This window comes from Furipterus horrens, unplaced genomic scaffold, assembly GCF_987537825.1.
Source record: "Furipterus horrens unplaced genomic scaffold, mFurHor1.1.pri manual_scaffold_7, whole genome shotgun sequence".
In the NCBI taxonomy this organism is placed as follows: Eukaryota; Metazoa; Chordata; class Mammalia; order Chiroptera; family Furipteridae; genus Furipterus; species Furipterus horrens.
This window is the reverse complement of record NW_028327177.1, coordinates 39702005-39723875: the sequence shown is the minus strand read 5'-3', so window position 1 is coordinate 39723875 and position 21871 is coordinate 39702005. Positions and strand designations below refer to the sequence as shown.

The 21871-nt window shown below is 37.7% G+C and overlaps 1 protein-coding gene across 2 annotated transcripts in view; it reads right to left on the bottom strand.

The window, feature by feature from the left end:
* The window catches only part of ARMC1 (armadillo repeat containing 1), a 49932-nt gene that overhangs the window by 18298 nt on the left and 9763 nt on the right, over nt 1-21871 (bottom strand). Inside the window, exons 1-3 of one of the 2 annotated variants that reach the window (XM_090283630.1) lie at nt 21074-21279; nt 15270-15490; nt 9927-10018 (exon numbers count right to left, since the gene is read on the bottom strand). In XM_090283630.1, the coding sequence (XP_090139756.1) occupies nt 9927-10018; nt 15270-15452 (275 nt within the window). In that variant the 5' untranslated portion in view covers nt 15453-15490; nt 21074-21279. Of the gene's footprint in view, nt 1-9926; nt 10019-15269; nt 15491-21073; nt 21280-21871 lie in introns of those variants that run through there. The other variant, XM_090283631.1, reaches the window with a different exon arrangement.

The window sequence follows — 21871 nt, the reverse complement described above, 5'->3', positions numbered from 1 at the left end:
CAAAACAGAACCACAGACATGGACATAAGTAACAAACTCATAGTGACCAGGGTGGAGTGGGAAGGGGGAGAAGGGGAAGGGTCTAGGCAAGGAACAGTATAAAGGATCCATGGACATGAACAACAGGGTGGGAATTGATTCTGGGAGCGGGGACAGGACAGAGGAGAGCAATGGGTGAAAAACTGGGACAACTGTAATTGAACAAATAAAATAAAAAATAATAATAATTAATTCTTTCTGAAAGACTTTTAATTTCTATCTACTTAAAACCAAAAGATTTTAAAGAACAACATAATCAAACCAAAGTGATGATCTCATTATTTTAATTATGTTCTTCTGGTGTACTTCATAGGACTCAATTTTATTGCTACCATTTCTATTAAACGGCTCAGAGAATACCTCTGTTTACAGACCCAGATCTTAAAACTATGTAAAATTTTGTCTGAGGCAAAATGAGATTTACAAAATCATATAAGCAAAAATGATTTACAAATCAAGTTATTTCTTGATCTGCATACTATGTAAAGTATCACAAATATCTATGCACATTGCTGATAATTCATAAATCAATTATAATTATTTCCTCACTTTAAAAATATGCTTTTAAAGCCAAAAAGAGAATTCCAAGAGAATTTATAGATTCAAAAGCTATCTTAGTCTTTTTTTTCTTTTTTTTTTAGTAAAACAAAATTACTGTCCAAATACCATGATTCAAAACATTCAAGCAGAAAATGTCTAGAGTTATATGGTACATCTGGCCATAACTGTTAAGAGAGGATGTATAATTAAACAAGTATTAATTGCCCTCACCTTGCAAGTGAAAATTGAGAGCTGATTAATGCCCTGGATTTAGTTCAGTCTTTAAAATCTGACATCAGAAAAAAAAGACTATCTTGAAAGGCTCCTTCATCTAGTAATTGGAATTTTGCTCTCAGTAATTTACTACTCTATAATGAAGTATATCGACTCCTCATCACTTTTTCTAATTAGTTTTCTTTCTTTTCTTTTTCTTTAAAGATTTTATTTTATTTACTTTTAGAGAGAGGGGACGGGAGGAAGAAAGAGAGGAACAGAATCAGCAATGTGCGGGAGATACATCAATGGGTTGCCTCTCGTGCACGCCCAACTGGGGACCTGGCCTGCAACCCAGGCATGTACCCTGACCGGGAATCGAACCAGCAACCCTTTGGCTCGCAGGCCAGCACTCAACCCACTGGGCCACATAAGCCAGGGCTCTAATTAGTTTTCTATATTGAAAAGGTTCAAAACATAATTCATAAAATAAATCTAAAAGGAGAACTCTGATCTTTATTATATAGTGAAAATAATTTTCATTCTAAATATTAGTACAATATTTCCTATAGATCATAAACAGCAATTCACCCTAATTCTAGATGCTGCTAATAACATTTTATATTGGCCATAAAGGCCAGTTAAGACTTCCATATACTTCGTGAAAGCAATGAATATACATACTATTTTACTGTTAGTAACTTGCTGTTATCTTTTGAAAAACTTTACAATGTTTCCTTTAGGAATTGGCTTTCAATTTTTTCCCTATGTTACTTGCTAAGAAAAAGTGTTTTTGTAACATTTACGCAAACCAAAAAATCATCCCTCATCTTTTAACCTGAAACAATCTGAATTTAAAGAGTTCTAAGAAGGGAAGTCAACAGCTCTGTTTAGGTAACAATGAAACCTAAGGCAGGGAAATTATGATCCTTGAGCCAAAGCCCTTTAATTTATATTATATATGGCTGCTTTAGTAGTTGCAACAGAGATTTTCTGTCCAGCAATGCCAAAAAAAAATTTACAATCTGCGTTTTTACAAAAAAAGAATTGCAAACACCTGTTCTAAATAATTATCCCCTCCCCCCAAGAGAGAGAGAGAGAGAGAGAGAGAGAGAGAGAGAGAGAGAGACTGAAAAAACTTCAAAGGATGTGGAATATAACTGCAACAATTTAGAATGATGTTGCTGGAAAATGGTTACATGGAAGAGTGCTCCTGATATATTAAGTAAATTACAGCAGACCCTCAAACAACATTGTATCATTCAATGTTCTTTTGTTATAATGTCGATGAGATGCCATAGGAACTTAACTCTTGTTTATACAAATTAACCTAAGGTAAAATTGGCTGTTATACATTGATATTAAAAGAGTACTTACTGTACCACTATTGTCTCTATCTATTATATGATAGGTTAACATCAGACTTCTCAAAAACACATAAAAACCAAGGCAAAATGGAACATTTTCAAGGATCTAAAGAAAAAAGGTAAGCCACAGATCTAAACTAGTTATCCTTTAAGTATCAATTATAGAAAAAAGTTTTATATGTGAAAGAAGATTTGAGCCTTTTGTGAGAAATCTACTTGAGAATGAGGTTCAACCAACCAAGAAATGACTGGGAGAATTTCAGTAAAAGGACTGCAGACCTTGACATCCTGGTTCCCATGCTCCCCTCTGACCCTGCCTGCAGTTGCCTAGGAGATAATGATGTTTCAGGGCTGAAAGTTCCCCGCCTGCAACTGCCTGGGAGATAACGGGGTGCTTTAAACTTAAATATAAACAAAAACCACGTTCTGCAGCTGCGAGATAACCAAACAGTCGACTAAGCTCAAAAATCCCTTTTTTCTCTCCCCCTATAAAAGAAACCCCTTCTCCCCTAGAAAGGTGGAGTCCTAGCCACCCATGGCATGGCTCTCTCCTCACTCGCTAAGCTCAGAGTCCTGGCTGCCCATTGCAAGTCTCCCTCCCTGCTAGATGATTCTCCCAATAAACTCTTTTTTCCTGCTCGCCACATCTTAATGGCCTTCTGAGTGACTCCATTCTTACAGACCTAAGTTTAAGACAAAGGTTGGAAAGAGAATGAAAGAATAAATGTTCTGACAAAGCTAAAATAATGCAACTTAAACAAAGAAGGGAGAAGAAAAGAGGAAAATTAGAAAAACTCGATGACCATGGAACACATAATAGATGGGACTCAAAAGATTACCGTTAAAAACTAAAAAGCAACACAGTAGAAGTTAAATTAGGACAAGTCAACTGAGAACATTTTTTAAAGTATAAGCAAGGGCAACTACTATAACAATAAGTACCAGAAGGAATTTTCAAAATAAAAGAAAATATCATGCAGAGAAAAGCTATCACATAATATATAAGGTAAGTGCAACAAAAATGAGTTAAAATGAAATATATCAGTCAGTAAATATAAATGAACTTAGCTCACCAATTAAAAAAAGAAAAGATTTTCAATTTGGCTCATAAAACAAGACACAGTAAAAGTTATTCAGAAATAAAAGAATTGGCAAATGTAGAAATAATAACAGGGGTTGTGTACTGACATCAAACAAAGTAGAATTCTAGCCCCAAATCCAAGCAGTAAACATGACAAAGGGCAGTTTTTGTTTAATTCTAAAAGAGACTACACAATTTGTGTGTGTGTGTGTGTGTGTGTGTGTGTGTGTAAATTAGGAATATACATGCACTAAATAACATTATGTATGGAGAAAGAATGATAAAGTTAAACAGTAAAGCAAATGTTAAGAGGTTAAAATTTGGAGAATCTAGATGTAGGGTATTTAGGTATAGCTGTACTGCTTTTACAACTATTCTGTAAGTCTAATATCATATATATAAATGAAAACATTAATGGCATTATGGGTTTTCTCCCTTTTTGAATTTTTTAGTTTTTACAAATAAAGCACACACTACACACTTGCAATAAGATTTTAAAATGATATTCTATAAAGTAAAAGAACAAAAAAAGGCATAAAGAAATGAAAGCACACATTTTTCACCCAAGATTTTAACAAAAAGAATAGAGCGTCATTTATTATGGCACTGTTTCAAATCTAGAATTTTAGGAAGTTCTCCAGATGAAATGAGATATTTTAAAGTTGTGATGCCACATTTTGTTAAAGTGGTTTTTATTTATAGTATACTTCATGTTAGACATTCACAAGTACTTTTATAAAATGCATCTTATATCAGAAGTATTACTCCTGAAATACCAATTAACAAATGTCTAAAACTGGGTTCAGATGTTCTCTAAGTTGACATTTCAAAAATTCTCTTCACATAGGGATCTAGGACTAAAAATAAAATCTGCAAAGGCTCTAACCTCTAATGACAAAATTTTATTTATGGAAGAGATTAAAATTAGGACATAATACTAGATTTGTTCTGAGTAACAGAGAACTTCAAATTCTCTTCACAATTAAAGAACCAAAAGTAACAGTGACTTTGAAGTCAAACCAATTGTTGATCTGTAAGCACCTATCTGACCTCAACACAAGTAAAACCTGCTGTTGAATAACATGTTAAAAATCTCAGCAACATTCTGCAGCAAAACATAATATGGTGATTAAAGGGCAAAATTTTAGTATGCAGAATTTCCCCTATTTAAAAAAATATTCTCTGCTTCCCACACGAATAACCTCCACTCTCCCAACCTACTGCTGCTTTTTAGTTTCCCCTTTGATTACTGTCAAATGGAAAGTTTCTCTTCAAAGTAGCATCACTTCACAACAGATTTTCTTTGTTCTGTGGCTCTTTCTGGGATATGGAATTATTAGTTGCATAATTCCATACAATCGTAGCTAAATTTCCCTCTAAATCAGTACTCTTGGAGAGATCCTATATGAATCCCATCATGAGTGGCTGGCTGTTATGGAACAGCCACATCAGGGAAAACAATTAGAATACAGAACATAGATCTCTTGTGCTATAGCTTATCAAGGTGACCTATATAAAAATGGGATGCCAAAGCCTGATTCTAATCCAGTATGTTTACAAGCCAAAACACATCCTTTTAACATTCAAACATGCAAACTGCTAACATGGTTATTATGGTAAACAGAGGTGACTTTTTAAAAGCTTGAAAGACAACCTTCAAATCTGAGATCTCCAACAGCCAAATGACCTGTAAAATGTATATAAAAATTATTGCATCATATCTCCACTTTTGAAAGGGCTATAGGACCAAATTATAACAATTGACTATGCAACAGATGTTACATCTGTTTTACTACAGGAGGAGCCAGCAATGATTACCACACTGTCCTAAAAAAAAAAAATACTTTATTTGAATTGAAAAGATAAGTCACTTGTGTCAGCCATGAAGATACAATGCTTGGATCTCCCTTTAACAAATATACATGCCTTTCAGCTGCAGGAAGTCTAGTAGAGCCACCAAATGTGGTGGCTTTGCGATTCATCATACTCACCTTTCAATCCTTCATTCCAAGGCTTTGTTCTTCCAGGGGAGGCCCCAGTCAATGAATGAACAGTGGGGGCAGCAGGGCGTGGCCATTGGTCTAATGAAAAATCATCTGCAGGGTAATCCTTGTTTTGGAGTTCCCCACTGAGTTGGCTGTCCAACTTGCACTGCAATCTGAGTGAGACTCTCCTCACCCCATTCAGTTTCCTCTCCATCTTCTTTTTGCAGGTGTCGATCTGCACTGCAATGTCCAAATTGCTTCATCCTTCTTTATCTTACAGACCTTACACCACAATGAACCTCTTCCATTTTCTCACACTATTTCAGGATCTCCTGCCCACAATGACCTGCACTGACACACCACATTTCTCACAAAGATACAAGCAGACTTTCTCCTATTTTTCTTGTAACTATATTTTATTGATTAAGCTATTTCAGTTGTCCCAATTTTTCCCCCTCTGCCCCCTTCCACTCAGCGCGCCCTACACCCTCAGGCAATTCCCACACCATTTTTTAAGTCCATGGGTCATGTGTATAAGTTCTTTGGCTACTCCATTTCCTGTACTATGCTGTACATTTGTAACTATTGGTACTTCTAAATCGCCTCACCTCTTCACCCATTCCCCCACAACCCGTCCCATCTGGCAACCATCAAATTGCTCTCCACATCCATGATTCTGTCTCTGTTCTTCCTGTTTGCTTAGTTTGTTTTTTAGATTCAATTGTTAGTAGATACGTATTTTTGCCTAATTTTATTGTTCACAGTTTTGATCTTTTTCTTAAATAAGTCCCTTTAACATTTCATATAATAGTAGTTCAGTGATGAAGAACTCCTTTAGCTTTTTCTCTGGGAAGCTCTTTATCAGCTCTTCGATTCTAAATGATACTTTTGCTGGGTAGAGCATTCTTGGCTGTAGGTCCTTGCTTTTCATGACTGAACATTTCTTGTCAACCCCTTCTTGCCTGCAATTTCGAGAAATCAATGACAGTCTTGTGGGAATTCCCCTGTATGTAACTAACTTCTTTTCTCTTGCAGCTTTTAAGACTCTCTCTTTATCTTTAACGTTTGGCATTTTTATTCTGATGTGTCTTGGAGTGGGCATCTTTGCACCCATCTTGTTTGGGACTCTCTGTGCTTGCTGGACTTCCATGTCTATTTCCTTCACCAAATTAGGGAAGTTTTCTTTATTTTTTCAAATAGATTTCCAATTTCTTGCACTATGATGCAAATGTTGGATTGCCTGAAGTTGTCCTAGGGGCTGCTTATGCTATCCTTGTGTGTTTAGATTCTTTTTTCTTCTTGTTGTTCCGATTGGTTGATTTTTGCTTCCTTGTTCCAAATCATTGATTTGATTCTCAGCTTCATCCACTCTGCTATTGTTTCCCTGTACATTGTTCTTTATTTCAATTAGTGTATTTTTCATTTCTGTCTGGATCTTTTTTATGCTGCTGCAGTCCTCACTGAGATCCTCAAGCATCCTGACAACCAGTGTTTTGAGCTCTGCATCTGATAGATTATCTCCATTTTCTTTAGTTCTTTTTCAGTTTTGAGCTGTTCTTTCATTTGGGCCACGTTTCCCTGTCCCCTCGTTTTGGCAGCCTCCCTGTGTTTGTTTTTCTGTATTAGGTAGAGCTGCTGTGACTCCATCTTGCTAGCATGGTGAAATGCAGTAGGTGCCCTGTAGAGTCCAGTACCACAGCCTTCCCACTGCCTAAGCTGGGTACTCAAGGTACACCCTTTGTGTTGGCTGAGTACACTCTCCTTTTGCAGTTGAGCCTTGATTATTGGTGGCAGGTCAATCAGAGGGATTTACCCAAGGCCATTCAGCTCCAGGGATTGCCTGTGACCACTGACCACCAGCCTCTGCCCTCCATGGAGGATCAGCTGTGCAAAGGCAGGGTGGTGGTGATCTGACATGGTCTGTAGCTATCCATGGGTACCCAGGCTCTCAGGTTTCCTGGTTAGTGCACTCCAACGTCAGCCCCCTCATGTGTTCTGCCTGGGGCCACCATGCATGAATTATAAAGCAATCTGAGATGGCTATTACTTGTGCTGGGCTAGAAGATTCCCAGGTAAGGCCAAGCTGTGAATCTAGGCTGGCAGCTGCTAGTGCTGGACCTGGGGCTCACTGAGGCCAGCTACTGTATGTTTAAGAGGATTTAGGAAGTTGTGAAGCTTGAGCCAAGACCAACCATTCATACGGAAAAGCAGCTTGTTTGGGCCTGTCAGTTGGGTTGGGTGGAGTCTCTGAGGATCTCCAAGGCAGGTCAAACAGTGTTAGCCAGGTTCATGAAGTCTCAGATAAGGCACCAGCTTGCAGGCTCTGTTGGGGAGGGTTTAGAAAAGGGACAATGGCCTCTGCTTGCCTTGATGCCAAAAACTTCAGTCTCTCCCTATATGTCACTGGTGCCTTTCAAGCTGCTACCCCAGTGCTGGAGCTCAGAGGGAGTGAGTCTGAGTAAGTCTGTGTGTGGGTTCTTTAAGAGGAACTGCTTTGGACTCCAAAAGTTTCTTCCACCGACTCAATCCTCATTGGTTTTTGCAGTTTTTGTAGCCAGAAGTTATGGGGAATTATCATCCTGGCACTGGAACCCTGGGCTAGGCAGCCTGGTGTGGGGCTGGGACTCCTCGCTTCCGAGATATCCCTCCTGAATTTTTATCCACCACACATGGATATGGGATCAGCTCATTGCACATTTCCTCCCTGCCTACCAGTCTGGAGGGATATGGTTTCTTTAATTCCATAGTTTTCAAGATTTCCATTCAACTCGATTTCTGGCAGTTCAGAGTGATGGTTGTTCTATATTTTAGTTGTAATTTTGATGTAGTTGTGCAAGGTGGTGAGCCATGTTTATCTATGCCACCATCTTGATCAGAAGTCCTTGACTCTCTTCTATTTTACAGATGCTATCTCTCACTTACATAAATACACATAAAATAACCTTAGCCAATCAAGCTACAAAATTATTTTATAGGTTAATTCTGTAGTATCCTAAAACTTGCTCTAAATCTTTAAAGTTCAAATATGCAGTATATTTTAATATACTGACATTAATTTTTCACCTAATTTCTTAACATTTTAAATTTTTACCATATATTTTCAACTTCAATAACTATACCTATTATAGGAATCCATAACCTTCCAAGTTCCTCATATGAATAAAACAGCCCTAAATAAAGCAGCATTCATATTATGCTTAAACATTTCACTGTATCCAGTAACACTAAATGTGCCAGTTCAAGATAGTTAACTATATGGCATTAAAGCATTTTAGGAACAAGAATGATGCAGCCTTCCATTTTACACAACATTCAGAATTTACAAAGCATTTCTACCTATATTATTCCATCGAATTCTCAATTACTTTGCAGGTGTTACTTCTGGCTTCTAGTTAAGGAAACTGATGGGCAAAAATATTATTTATCTCAAGTCGGAACTAGAATCCAAATTTTTACTAATGGAATTGACTTCAAACCATAGGAATGATTAATACAGCTGGTGGCAGTCAATGTTTTATTTATTTCTAACTGATCATTTAAACAAAAACAAGAAAAACTTCAGTGTCTACCTGGTAATTATCAAAGATCAAAGGACCAAAGAAGTAGGCTATCAGGTAGCTGACACCATGAAAACAAATATTTAAGTAATCTCTAAAAAATGAGAGTAACAAAATAAAATTTATTCAGAAGCCAAGAATACTAAAAAAAAAGAAAAAATGCTCTCCTTTGAAGGTCACTTTAGATGATTCTTCACCAATATAATTTAGCATGTGCTTTTTGGCAATTACAGAAGAACTACTGTGACCATTCAAGTTAAAGAAACTGCAACATAAGTTTTAAAAATATCAGATTAAATTAAGTGATTATTTATTATAGTTTTAAAGACAGTCATCTCATATACAATCAAGATACAGAGTAAACTAAAATAAAGCCTCAGAAAGCTTACCTTTCTCCTTCCAGACTCAGTGGAATTATCAAAACACTAAATCTTCAATTGCTAGCCTCTCCAAAGAAATCAGCAAGGCCTAAGAAAGGAGCAAACCAGATATCCCCAGAGGCAACACAGCTGAAGGACCACAGATAAGTAACAGTCTCTCAGTTTTCCTCACCCATAAAATTGTTATCTGTCAAACCTACCTCAGAAAAGTTGTAAATAACAAAATGAGACAATAGCTCTAATACAAAAATCTTAGTAAGATGAAAGGTATAAACTACCCATTAACTAAAATTCAAATTAAACAGCTCTAAGTCTCTGAGAGGCCTCTCAATGATTCTCAGGAAAATCTCAACAGAAGCCCTTCTTGCCATGATACTGATATAGGTTCTTTTCAGTGAGACTGGGATGAAGTAACAAAATTTTGTACTGTATCATTTTCAAATGTGATTAGTCACCTGTGTTGCTCTGCTAGCAAATCAATTTTCTTTACAAAACCTCACACAGGGTAAGATTTTCTCTTTTTAAAAAATATTTGTTAAGTATAGTGTTCATCAAGATTTTAAATAAAATTTGAGCATTTTCATAAGGACTATTATTAAAACAAATGTTTTAAGAATAACAAGAATATTGATCATCACTACATGTTTGGACATATAACCCATATTAGACTAAAAACTTCAGTAAAATGATATATTAACAATCAGGACACATTTAACAAGAAGATCCATGTTTCTGCTGCACTGGGAAGACACTATTGTACTTACTTCTGTATAACGTTTTGCAAGCTTAGCATCATACCAAGTTCTCCCTTCATCTTCTCTCTGTTAGCACGGCATTCTGCCAAGTATCGAAGAGCCTACAGCAGAAACAATAACACATTAATTCACATGTCCAGACTATTCAAAATTAAACCCCCTACTAGCTTACTGCAAGAGAAAAAAAAGAGAAAAACAGTCTTTGTTTTTAGAATCAATTCGGTTTGAAGTGTTTAGAAACTCTTCTTTAAATGTGATAATCAGAGTAGTACCCTCAGTGAGAAATGATCCTTTGAGCTGAAGTAGCTGATTCTGCTCACTAAAATGAAGGTTCCTAACTTATCTGCAAGGTCAAATTTAGGTTGTGCTGGTTTTATTTTCCCCACTTCATCTTGCGAAGGAGACAAGGAACAATATTCTATTTATTAGTTTCAGGAAGTAGTCTCTATAGCCATCATTTCCCTAGGAGCTTTTCACATTTAAATTATAGAAACTGCTGAGGGGCACAAAACATACAACCACCTTTATAGAATCAAATGCTTCTAGTTTTACAATTCACCTTTAAAAGGTTTTATTGTTGTTGTTGTTTTAACTGAAAAGCAAGAGATGAACTTACCTCACAAATTTCTACTTTTTAAGTTCAATTTTTCTAGGGTGCTTTCTTCTTCAAGTTTAAAGTATATTTTGCAAGTATTTCCTTCACATGCTGATTCTTTAGGGATTTCATTAGCTGTTCTATATGATTTCCAGAATACTTCTGTGAACTACACCAACCAAAACTGCTATCTCCACTCACTGACCTTTACATTTTCTACTTGTCCTCTATACTCCATTTTCAACGTGCCTGATCTTTACCAAAAATGATACCATCTATAGAACCACAAATTGAACAGCCTCTCTCTGACTACAATCTCCGATCCTTTCTGCAACTTCTCCTACCTTGATTTTCATTTCAGTCCTTAAAGGATTAACTGCCATGGGAACTGTTGTCCCTCCATAAAAAACTAATAACCAGGACAAGAGGCAGCATAGAATTGTAATCCCTGAGAGAAGAGAACTGACAAAGTGGGCCCTACAATTGCCCCATCTACTGCTTTGGAGGCAGGTGCCAGAGTGTAGCACAGGGAGGGAGAGCCCAAATGGAGGCCACTGGTCTTGCTGAGTTGGGGGGTGCAGATCAGAGTGGGGAGGTCGGAGTGGTGCACCATAATAAATAAATATTTGGTCTCTGTCTGGTTCCTGGCACAAGACTTCTAAAACTCCTTGGAATTTTCTGGGTGGCAGGAGTGTCTTGTTGAACAAGGAAACTGAATTGGTAAATACATCCACCTGCCAAGAGGGTGGTGTACTCCAACTCCAGGGGGGCATAAGTTCCTACACTCAGGACCTTTCCAAACCTTGTCCTGGGTACCTGTTCATGTGTATCCTTTATAATAACCAGTAAATATAAATAAAGTGACTTCCTGAGTTCTGTGAGCCTTTCTAGTAAATTATCAAACCTGAGGAGGGGGTCAATGCAACACCCAATTTACAGCTGCTTAGTTAGAAATAAGGGTGACCAGATACTTGTAACTAGCCTTCAAAGGGGAGGCAGTCTTGTGGGTCTGAGCTTTAAACCTGGGGAGTTTAATAGCTCCAGGTAGTGTCAAATTGAAATGCATTGTTGAACACCCAGCTGGTGTCCACAGAGAATCAGGGAATCAGCTGGTGTCAGAAAACACCCCAGGAGGCTAGAATTTGCAAAGCAGAATAACAGAGGGGAGGGATCTCCACAGCAAGAGCAACTCCCTCCAGAGATCTCTTAAGGGGGTTTCCAAGAAGCTTTGGTTGAATACTGGCTTAGACATGCTTGGGGTGGGGTGGGTGGAGTGTAAAAGGCCACCAGAGAGTATGGAAACGATGCCTGAAGCTCACACTGGCTGGGAAGTTTGTGATACCACCAGCCAGAGGTGAAAAGGCCTCACATGTATTGTGGAATCAGTGGGAATTCTCAGAAGAGCCTCCCCTTTGTAGTGGTGATGTCACAGAATACAGGCTGCTTTGGACTCACTCAACAAAGCTTCAAAGCAAGCTGGAAAGGATCAAACTCAATCCAAGCAACTTAACTGCAACCCAGAGCAAAGTACAAGAATATTTATAGAAATACAAAAAAAAAAAAAAAAAATCCAAAATCCCAAAGCCATAAAATTTGTAATGTCTAACATCTGATTAAAAATTACCAAGTACAAAAAGGAGGAAAATATGACCCATAACCAGGAGGAAAAGAAATCAATAAAAACAGACCTACATATGACAGTGATGGAATCAGAAAATAAAAGAAAGTTGGGCTTTGGCCATGTAGCTTAGTTGGTGAGAGCATTGTCCGGACATGCCAAGGTTGCCAGTGTGATTTTTGGTCAGGGCACATATAAGAATCAACCAATGAATGCATAAATAAGTGGAACAACAAATCAAGCTCTCTCTCCCTTTCCCCCTACCTCTAAAATCAATAAACAAAAATAAATTTAAAAATTTTTTAAAGAAAATAAGAGAAAATCAGAAAATAAAACAGCTACTAAAAATATGCTCCAGCCCTGGCCAGCATGGGTCAGTTGGTGGGAGCATCATCCCATAACCAAGAAGGCTGCCAGTTCGATTTCCGGGCAGGGCACAAGCCCAGGTTGCCGCCTTGATCCCCAGTTGGGGCATGTATAGGAGGCAACCAATTGGTGTTTCTCACATCAATATTCCTCTCTCAGATAAGAATAAAATAAACCTTTAAATTAACTAATTAATGAATTACACTCCATATGCTTAAGGATGAATAAGAAAATCGAGCACAGTGAGGAAAAAATGATAGATATTAAAAAGACTGAAATATAATTTCTAGAGGACAAAAACATGCTACCTGAAATAAAAAGCACACTGAGTAAGATTAATAGCAGATTATAGACACTATTGAAAAAAAAATCAGTAAACTATAAAATGCAGCAATGGAAACTACCCAAAATAAAGCATTGGCGGGGGGCAGGGGGCGGAGAGAGACTTAAAAAAGAAGCATTGCAACAGTGACCTGTGGGATGACATGAAATATCTAACACACATGTAACTGAAGTTCCAGAAGAGTAAGAGGGAGGAGACAGAAAAAAACTTGAAAAAATAATGACAATTTCCCAAATTTATGAAAACTATTAACCCATAGCCCCAAGAAGCTCAACAAATCCCAAACAGACAAAACAAAAAGAAAGCCATCTATTTCAGGTACATCATAAACATTTGCTGAAAACCAGTGATAAACTCACCAGAGTGAGAAAAAGGCATTACAGTAGGACAAACGTAAGAATTACATGAGTCTTCTCGTTAAAATCATATGGGGGACTTCCAGCCAAGATGGAGGCCTAAACGCTGCATCTCCCTCCACAATTAAGAAGGAATACAACTATCTCAAAACTAGAGACAATGAGAAGGTCCAAAAAATCGAGCTGCATAGAAGTCCAACGAACAAAAGATATACAGAGAAATACTCATCCAGACAGGTAAGACAGCTCTAAGACACAAAGGCAAATGTACATAGGAGCCTGTCAAGATGAGGAGCCAGAGAAGTATGGCCCAAAAGAGGAAATGGATCAAGGTTCCAGTGGGAGAACAATGAGAAGATAGCCAACCTAACAAACGAGGAGATAGACAACCTAACAGACGTAGACTTCAAAACACTGGTGTTAAAGATCCTCATAGGCTTGACAGATATGCTTAAGAAAAGCAAATGCAGAAAGGAAGAAGTGAAGGCTATGCTAAATGAAATGAAGGAAAATCCACACAAAACCAGTGGTGAAGGGAAGGGAACGGGGATCCAAATCAATGATTTGGAACACAAGGAAGAAATAAACAGTCAACTAGTATAGAATGAAAAAACAAGAATTGAAAAAAAAATGAGGAGAGGTTTAGGAACCTCTGGGACAACTTTAAACTTGCCAGCATCCAAATCATAGGGGTCCGAGGAGAAGAGGAAGAGCAAGAAATCGAAAGCTTATGTGAAAAAATAATGAAGGAAAACTTCCCAGATTTGGCGAAGGAAATAAGACATACAAGTCCAGGAAGCACAGAGTCACAAACAAGCTAGACCCAAAGACGGCCATACCAAGGCACATCATACTTCAAATGCCAAAGGTTAAAGATAAAGAGAGAATCTTAAAAGCAGCAAGAGAAAAGCAGAGAGTTACCTACAAAGGGGTGCCTATAAGACTCTCTGCTGATTTCTTAAAAGAAACTTTGCAGGCAAGAAGGGACTGGCAAGGAGTATTCAATGTGATGAAAAGCAAGGACCTACAACCAAGATGACTCTATCCAGCAAAGCTATCGTTTAGAATGAAAGGGCAGGGGAGAGGAAGTGCTTCCCAGACCAGGTAAAGGATTCATCATCACCAGGCCATTAGTATATGAAATATTAAAAGGACTTATTTAAGGAAAAAAAGATCAAAACTATGAACACTAACATGACAACAAACTCCCAACTATCAACAACTGAATCTAAAAAATTAAAACAAAATCCAACTAAGCAAACCAAAATAGGAACAGAATCATAGGTGTGGGGATCATTTGGAGGGTTAACAGCTAAGAGGGGGAAGGATAAGAAATGGGGAAATGGTGCGGGGATTAAAAAGCATAATTGGCTGGTACAAAATAAGATAGGGGAAAGTTAAGAATAATATAGGAAAGGGTGAAGCCAAAGAACTTATATGCATGAACTATGGACATGAACTAAGGGGGGGTGGGATTGCTGGAGGGAAGGGGGTACTGGGTAGAAGGGAGCAAAGGAAAAAGAAGTTGGGACAACTGTAACAACATAATAAAACATACTTTAAAAAAAAGAAAAGAAAAACAGTCACAAAGACCACATATCATAAGATTCTATGTATATTAAAAACATATAGGCATTTTTGCAGAAAGAGGCCACTTAGGGAAGCAAGGTGGGGAACTGAGGAATGTGTGAAGAGTAGAGTTACTTTCTGAGGTGATGAAAATGTTCTAAAAATGATTGTGGTGATGATTGTACAACGCCATGAATATACTAAAAACCATTGAATTGCACACTTTAAATAGGTGAATTGTATGGTGCAATTTAGATCTTAAGCTGTTACAAAATAAAAGCAAAACAATTAAAAGCCTTTGTTTAATGCCTCTATATTGTATGCTATCATTTTTATCAAAGGACTAGTCATATACATATATGTTTACACATACAGAAATAGACTTACTATTATTTGCTTTACAGTCACTTTTAATTTTTTAGCATGTCACCTAACACTTACTTCTTCAATTCTCCTTAATTGCAAAATTACCACACTGAGATTGAAACTACTAAAAGCAACTTACGAGCAAAGCCGAGTGGACAACAGGGGGGTTGGGATGGTCCATAAATAAAATAAGGCCAGGCAGACATCCCTGATCCTGGACAATGGCTCTTCTATTTAATGGATCTGCAGCTAGATCCCGCAGCTGGTTAACTACTGATAAAGCATTGGGTTCTTCATTCATGGTGGAGGAGGAAGAATTCATCTTCTATGCCACACACATGAACAAAATCTTCTTAAATTCTGTAGAAATAGTTTGCAAAATTAGTTCTAGGCTCAAATATATTATGGCATTTATTAAATATTCAGAATTACAACACCTTTAAAAAGAAACAGGTGAATCTAAATCTCAAAAAAAGAATTGGCAATTCCACAGTTTAAGTAAAATGAACATTTTAGAAGTTGACTAAAAATATATTGTTATTCATATTTGCACAATGTTAAAAGAACATGTCATCTTCAATATTCCAATAAATTCCTTTTAGCAATACATACTTTAACACTAACATACCACAATAAACAAGACCTTTACAGTTCAGTCTTGTAACCTTTGCTACACTTCTCAAACTGTAACACTGCCAGTGTTTTTTTCTCCAGAACATTTCTGGAGCCTAAATTCCACCTCAGGGAAAAGTGGCTAGCTGACAGCTTTTTTCCTTATTCATCTATGAACAAAACCCAGCAAACTGAGTATACAAAAGATAAAATCCACTAGGAAAAAGGTAAGAGTCAAAGAAGGTTGTGAACAAAGAAACCAAGAAGGGTATCTCACCCTGGGCCTCAGGCCAGTGGAGTTTAGGAGGTCACAGTGAATCTGAACTAAATCTAAGCACACCTGTCTATCTCTGAATGTAACATGTTCAGAAGAATGTAATAGAATTTGGTTGATTCATTTGACAGATAGGTAAATAGTCACAGAGAACTTAAACAATTCGCCCCGGGTAACAAGTTAGTACAGTACAGAAATGGGCTAAAATCTTATTTAGTATCTCCTAAATTAGTCAGCAGACTTTCCACTTGCCATACAATTATTTTAAATTCAGCATACCCTTTTCCCATAAAAGTGAACAGGATATTTTAGAAAATGTAACATGCCAAACATACAAAGCCTAAAAAACAATCTTCATATAAGCAGGAAGTTAAAAATAATAACTTCAATTAACCAAGTCACACAACATACTCCTTATCAGGAAAAATATAAAGGTGTAAATACTGCCCACAAATTAATAAGTTTAATGCTAATTTCAATAACATTGACAACTGGGAAAGGGTGTTGGGAGACAAAATTACAACTCTAGAAAGTCTATTCAGTTATTTTGAGGGGAAAAGGTAATAAATTACAACTGGCTTTACCATGTATTGAAATTTACAAAGTTATTACAAATAGAGCAGCAGGACTGGGGTGGGTAGAAAGAGATTAAGATACTACTCCCAGGAAAGCTATTTATACATTTAATATAAGAAAGCAGGCTCTCAAGTGAGTCAGACTTAGGTTCCACTACTTGGTAACTATGATTTTAGGGAAATCACTTCAACTCTTTATCTGTTTCTTAATCTGTAAAATGGAGTTAGTTATAGCAGCTACCAAATGGTGTCTCATCCAAATTAAATAAAAATACATGTAAAGGGCTTAGATTGATGCCTGGCACACAGTAAATGCTCAATAAATGATTGTTAAAAATTACATGGAGTCAAAAATCAATGAAAAACATAAGATTATTCAATAAATTGTAATAACTTCTAAGGAATTTTAAAATCACTGCTAAGGATCTTTAACTCATACCACATTCAAAAAAATCATTCCAGCCCTAGCTAGTGTGGCTCAGTGTATTGAGCGCCAGTCTCAGCAAAAGGTCACGGGTTTGATTCACAGTGAGGGCATATGCTTGGGTTGCCAGCCAGGTCCTCAGTCCAGGTCCCCAGTTGGGAGCATGTGAGAGGCAATCGATTGTTTCTTGCTCTCTTTCTCCCTCCCTTCCCCTTTTTCTAAAATTAAATAAATAAAAATAAAAAATCATTCCAGAAAAATACATTAAGTTTAAATAAAGTTTTTAATCCTGCAAGCAAATGTAAAATAGAAGACTCAGAGAAAACAGGGCTTTATCACGGCAATATTTGGCAGGTAATTTTCAGAAAATGAAAATACTACAGTTACTGTGACAATTAAAAAAAGAAAAGATTTAAAGAAGAACAGTACCCCTGGCTGGGTAGCTCAGTTGGTTAGAGCATCATCCTAATACACCAAGGTTGTGGGTTCAATCTCCCATCAGGGCACATACAAGAGGCAACCACTGAATGCATAAATAAATGGAACAACGAGTCAATATTTCTCTCTCTCTCCCCCTCTCTCGCTCTCAAAAAAAAAAAAAAAAAAAAATCAACCAATAAAGAAAAACAGTAGACTGAATACACAGAGATAAGACAGGTTTGGGGGCATGTTGACTCTTAGGTGCTTCTATTATGAAGAGGCTGAATATCACTGTTTACAAACTAGCTTATCCATTAGCTTTACGAGCTGTCACCAACACAAACCGTATCCAAAATGGAACCTACAAAACCAATTACCTGCTGAAATGCCCAAGGGCCAAGTCACAGTTAAGAACCAAATGCTCTGAGTGATGGCTTTTAATATACAACATTGGCCTTGGAACTGGAGAGTTCCATTAGAATCTAGGCATCTAAAGAGTCATTTGAAAACAATCTATTCAGTGGGAAGACTGAAAACTTACAGCTTTCTGCTCCTTTGAGATGAACAAAAGTCAAAACAGTTAAAACTTCCAATCCTCAAAAGCCAGTGATAAGGGCTCAAATAAGGATCTGCATAGGAAAATGTAGGTAATACAGTAAGGCATCAAATACCCACACATAACAAGCAGAGGCCCAAGTTGTGGTCAAGCACTGCATTTCCTGTGGCACTTAAATGAAGGCAAGAGCCCTGACTGGCGAGGCTCAGTTGGTTGGGTGTCAACCACAAGGCAAAAGGTATTCTGGTCAAGGGCACATGCCTGGGTTGCAGGCTGCAGGCTGTGTATGAGAGGCAGCTGACGGATGTTTCTCTCCCTCTTTCTCCTTCACTTCCCCTCTCTGTAAAAATAATTTTAAAAAAAAAAGAAAGAAAGAAAAGAAATGAAGGCAGAAGTTGTGATTTGCTTCCCTAAATTAAATGAGTTCTTATGTAAAACTTCAGGAGAGAATTTCTCAATGTTAAGAGTTCATGTTTCTTACTTTAATATTCTTGATATTATTATTTTAAGAATTGCCTGAATCCTGTTAAAGGATCAATATTTCTGTGGACTGCAGAGTTCACATAGCAGATTTTATATAGCTATGGAGAAGCAGTGAAAATGGAAACAAACAAAAAGTGAGAACTTTAATCCCAATATACTTATTAGGTATACTTAGTGTTTTTATATTCATTCCATCAATTTCACACAAATAACTCAAGTTGTTTGATAAAAATGTTGGCCTTCACAGGAAAAATGCTTCTAAGCAATGTATTTTAGCATTCATTCTACTCTACCCTCTCTTTTTTAAAAAAAATTGATTTTGGAAAGAGTGTGAAGGGGTGTAAAGAGAAACACTGATTGTTGTTCCACTTATTTATGCATTCATTGGTTTCTTCTTGTACATGTCTTGACCAGAAATGGAACCAACAACTTGGAGTATGGGGATGATGTTCTAACCAACTGAGCCAATCCTAGCCTCTTATTCCCAAATTTGGCAGACTTCAAAATAATTTTTAAATAACCTTTTAAATTCACCAAACTGAGCAATTTTATAGCAACAAATGAAACATAATGTCAGGAAAAGAAAATAAGCTTGTTTTCTAGTTGCATTTTTCACCTAAAATACTAATACCAAGGAATGGACCTTGACAGCACACAACAGAATAAATTGGGATTATTATTAAAATACAGATTCCAAGGTCCAATCCCAGACCTAAAAAGGAATCCTTGGAGGCCAGGCACAGACTTTTTTTTCTTTCTTCTTATTATAGTTGTTCCATTTTCCCCCCATTGCTCTTCCCTGCCCTGCCCACCTCCTCCCTCTCCCACAGTCAATACCCATTTAGTTGTCCATGTCCATGGGTCATTTACTAGTATAATAAATGACTAGACCTTTCCCCTTCTTTCCCCCCTCTTCTCCTTCCTCCCCCTCCCTTTTTTAAAAATAAGCACACCAGCTGATTCCTGTTGCAAATAAGAACCATTAAAACTTTACATTGGTCTATGAATGCCATGTCTTTTTAACATGGCTATGGACACCTGAATAAAACCCTGAACATTAAAAACTCTAAGACTCTTTAAGTACTTAGGAACAAGAGGATAAGTGAATTTGGAACTAGGTTTCGGTTTTATTACCAGATAACCAAATTAATAACTTCGAAAAACCACCAGTAATAGGAAATCTACCCCCTCCTTCCAAAGCAACTGGAACAAAATTGTGGGAGGAAATTAAGGTGGGAAATTTGTGCACAGATGGTGTGTAAGTACACAGAAAGTTCTTGAAATTTTATTTAACTGTCAGAAGTGGTACTAACATTTCTTTTGTCTCAGCTTTCTAAAGACCAGTACCTGCTGTCTTACAAGTTAAGTTTTGGAATACTACTTACGTAGTCAGGTACACTTTAAGATTTCTGAATGCAAAGCTGAAATTGCCAGTACAGACATAGTTAATTTTTAAAAAATTATATCCTCACTAGCAAATGAAAAAAATGCAAAAAACCCCACACCTTTCTGTCTTTATCATTTCAGTCTTACTAGAACACAAACAGACATACTATATTCCTTTAATTTTCTCTTTTGTTTGGTTTAATTTGGACAAATCATTGTAAGACAACAGATACTCCCCAAACTTGAACAAGCAATCTGGTCACCTAAGAGATGTTGTTAAAAAGCAGGTTCTAATTTAGGCCTGAAATTCTGCATTTCCAACAAACTTCCAGGGGAGGGATATGCTCGTCAGGGAACCACACTTTGAGGAGCTAGGAGTTAGGTGATAGATATGAGACACCTGCAATTGGATAGACATCTGAAAGATTTTTTCTTTAAGCCAAGACATACGACTAATTTCAAAGAATTATTAAGCTCTCATCTACTAAGAGCTATATAGAAGGCACATAACAATCTAGTCAGTTAAATGAGTTTTTAAAAGAAAACATAGACATTGAGATGAGATCTGGCTTTCCCCTTACTAGCAGTAACTCTTTGAGAAGTTATGTTACCTCCTCCGAGCCTCAGTTTCCTCACATAATAAACCTGAGTGGTTGTCCATATCAAAGGATATTAAAACTTAAGATGACATAATAGAGTACCAGCAATTACCAAACAAATTTGATCCTTTGGGAGCTTCTATTCCCTCAGATTCATGCCCTGCACCGCCCTAATCTATCAGTACACTACCTCGAAAGGAGTTGCTAACAGCACGAATGCCCCAAGAACAACTTCTAAAATACAGAGAAGTGAATGAAGCTAAACACAACCATGTCATTATGCTCTCAGTGTGTAGTCATGCAGGTGCACAAAACTAACAGAAAGTTACCAAAGCAGCACGTGGAGAGATTGAGATGACACCCATTAATAATGCTAGGCTTCGTAAAAATCGGACGTGCGGAGAAAGGAGAGCAAGTGAGTAAAACTAACACTTTCACGGGACACGTGGGAGCAGGCCGCTTTAATGAGCCGGTGGGACGCACTGCTTGGTCCTGATAAGAAAGCAGCCAGAGAACCACTGCCCAGGCAGATTCCGCCGACTTTGGTGCAGGGTCCGCTCTCCGCGGCCTTCCCGTATCCACCGCTTTGACTGCCGCCCCTGGACCCCACGTACCGCTCCAGCGCTTTAGGAGTCCGGGGCCTGCCCCACCATCAGGACCACAGCAACCGATAAGGAAGAAAGACCCAGAGGCGCGGAGCAGGTTCCTTCGTCCGCAGCCGCGGCCTCGGAGACAGCAATCCACCAGACTTACTCCAGGAACCAAAGACCGAGGGCGCTAGCGGAAAAAGGTTCTACAGAGTCTCCCCCATGACCCTGAAACCTCCATCGGTACTGCACTCTGATTGGCTGATACCATTGCAACGAGAGGATAAACCACCCAATCCGAGAAGGTTTTGTTGCACTAAAGCACTCATTGGTGACCTAGGGAAATGCGCTAAGTGCTGAAAGGAAGGATCCAATGAGAACCCAGGAACCTGGATTGGACTAACCGCCTCTCTGTCCACTAAGAGCAAAGAAACTTAATTCCAGCTGAAAAGTCTTCGCCCTTTTCTCGACTACAATTCCCAGCGTTCCAGTGCTAGAGGAACATCTGCGCTCCTGGGTTCCGAAATTGAAAGTGAACGTGTTTTGTTTTGTTTTGTTCTCTAGCAACGCTCTCAGTTCTAATAAAGTAGTTTTGTTCGCTTCTGTGAGTCTTAATTCATAATCTTTAAAAAAAATTGGGTTTTCCAAGAACATTAGCTCTATATTAAGCATTTCTTAGATTTCGTTCATTTCTTGCTAATGTCCACTGTCTTCCTAGCCGCTCATAGTCCGCAAAGTACTTGGATTCATCTGTAAATGAATTTAAAAAAAAAAAAACGTTTATTTTTGCTCTAATTCCCTTGCTTTTCCTAATTCTCGATTATC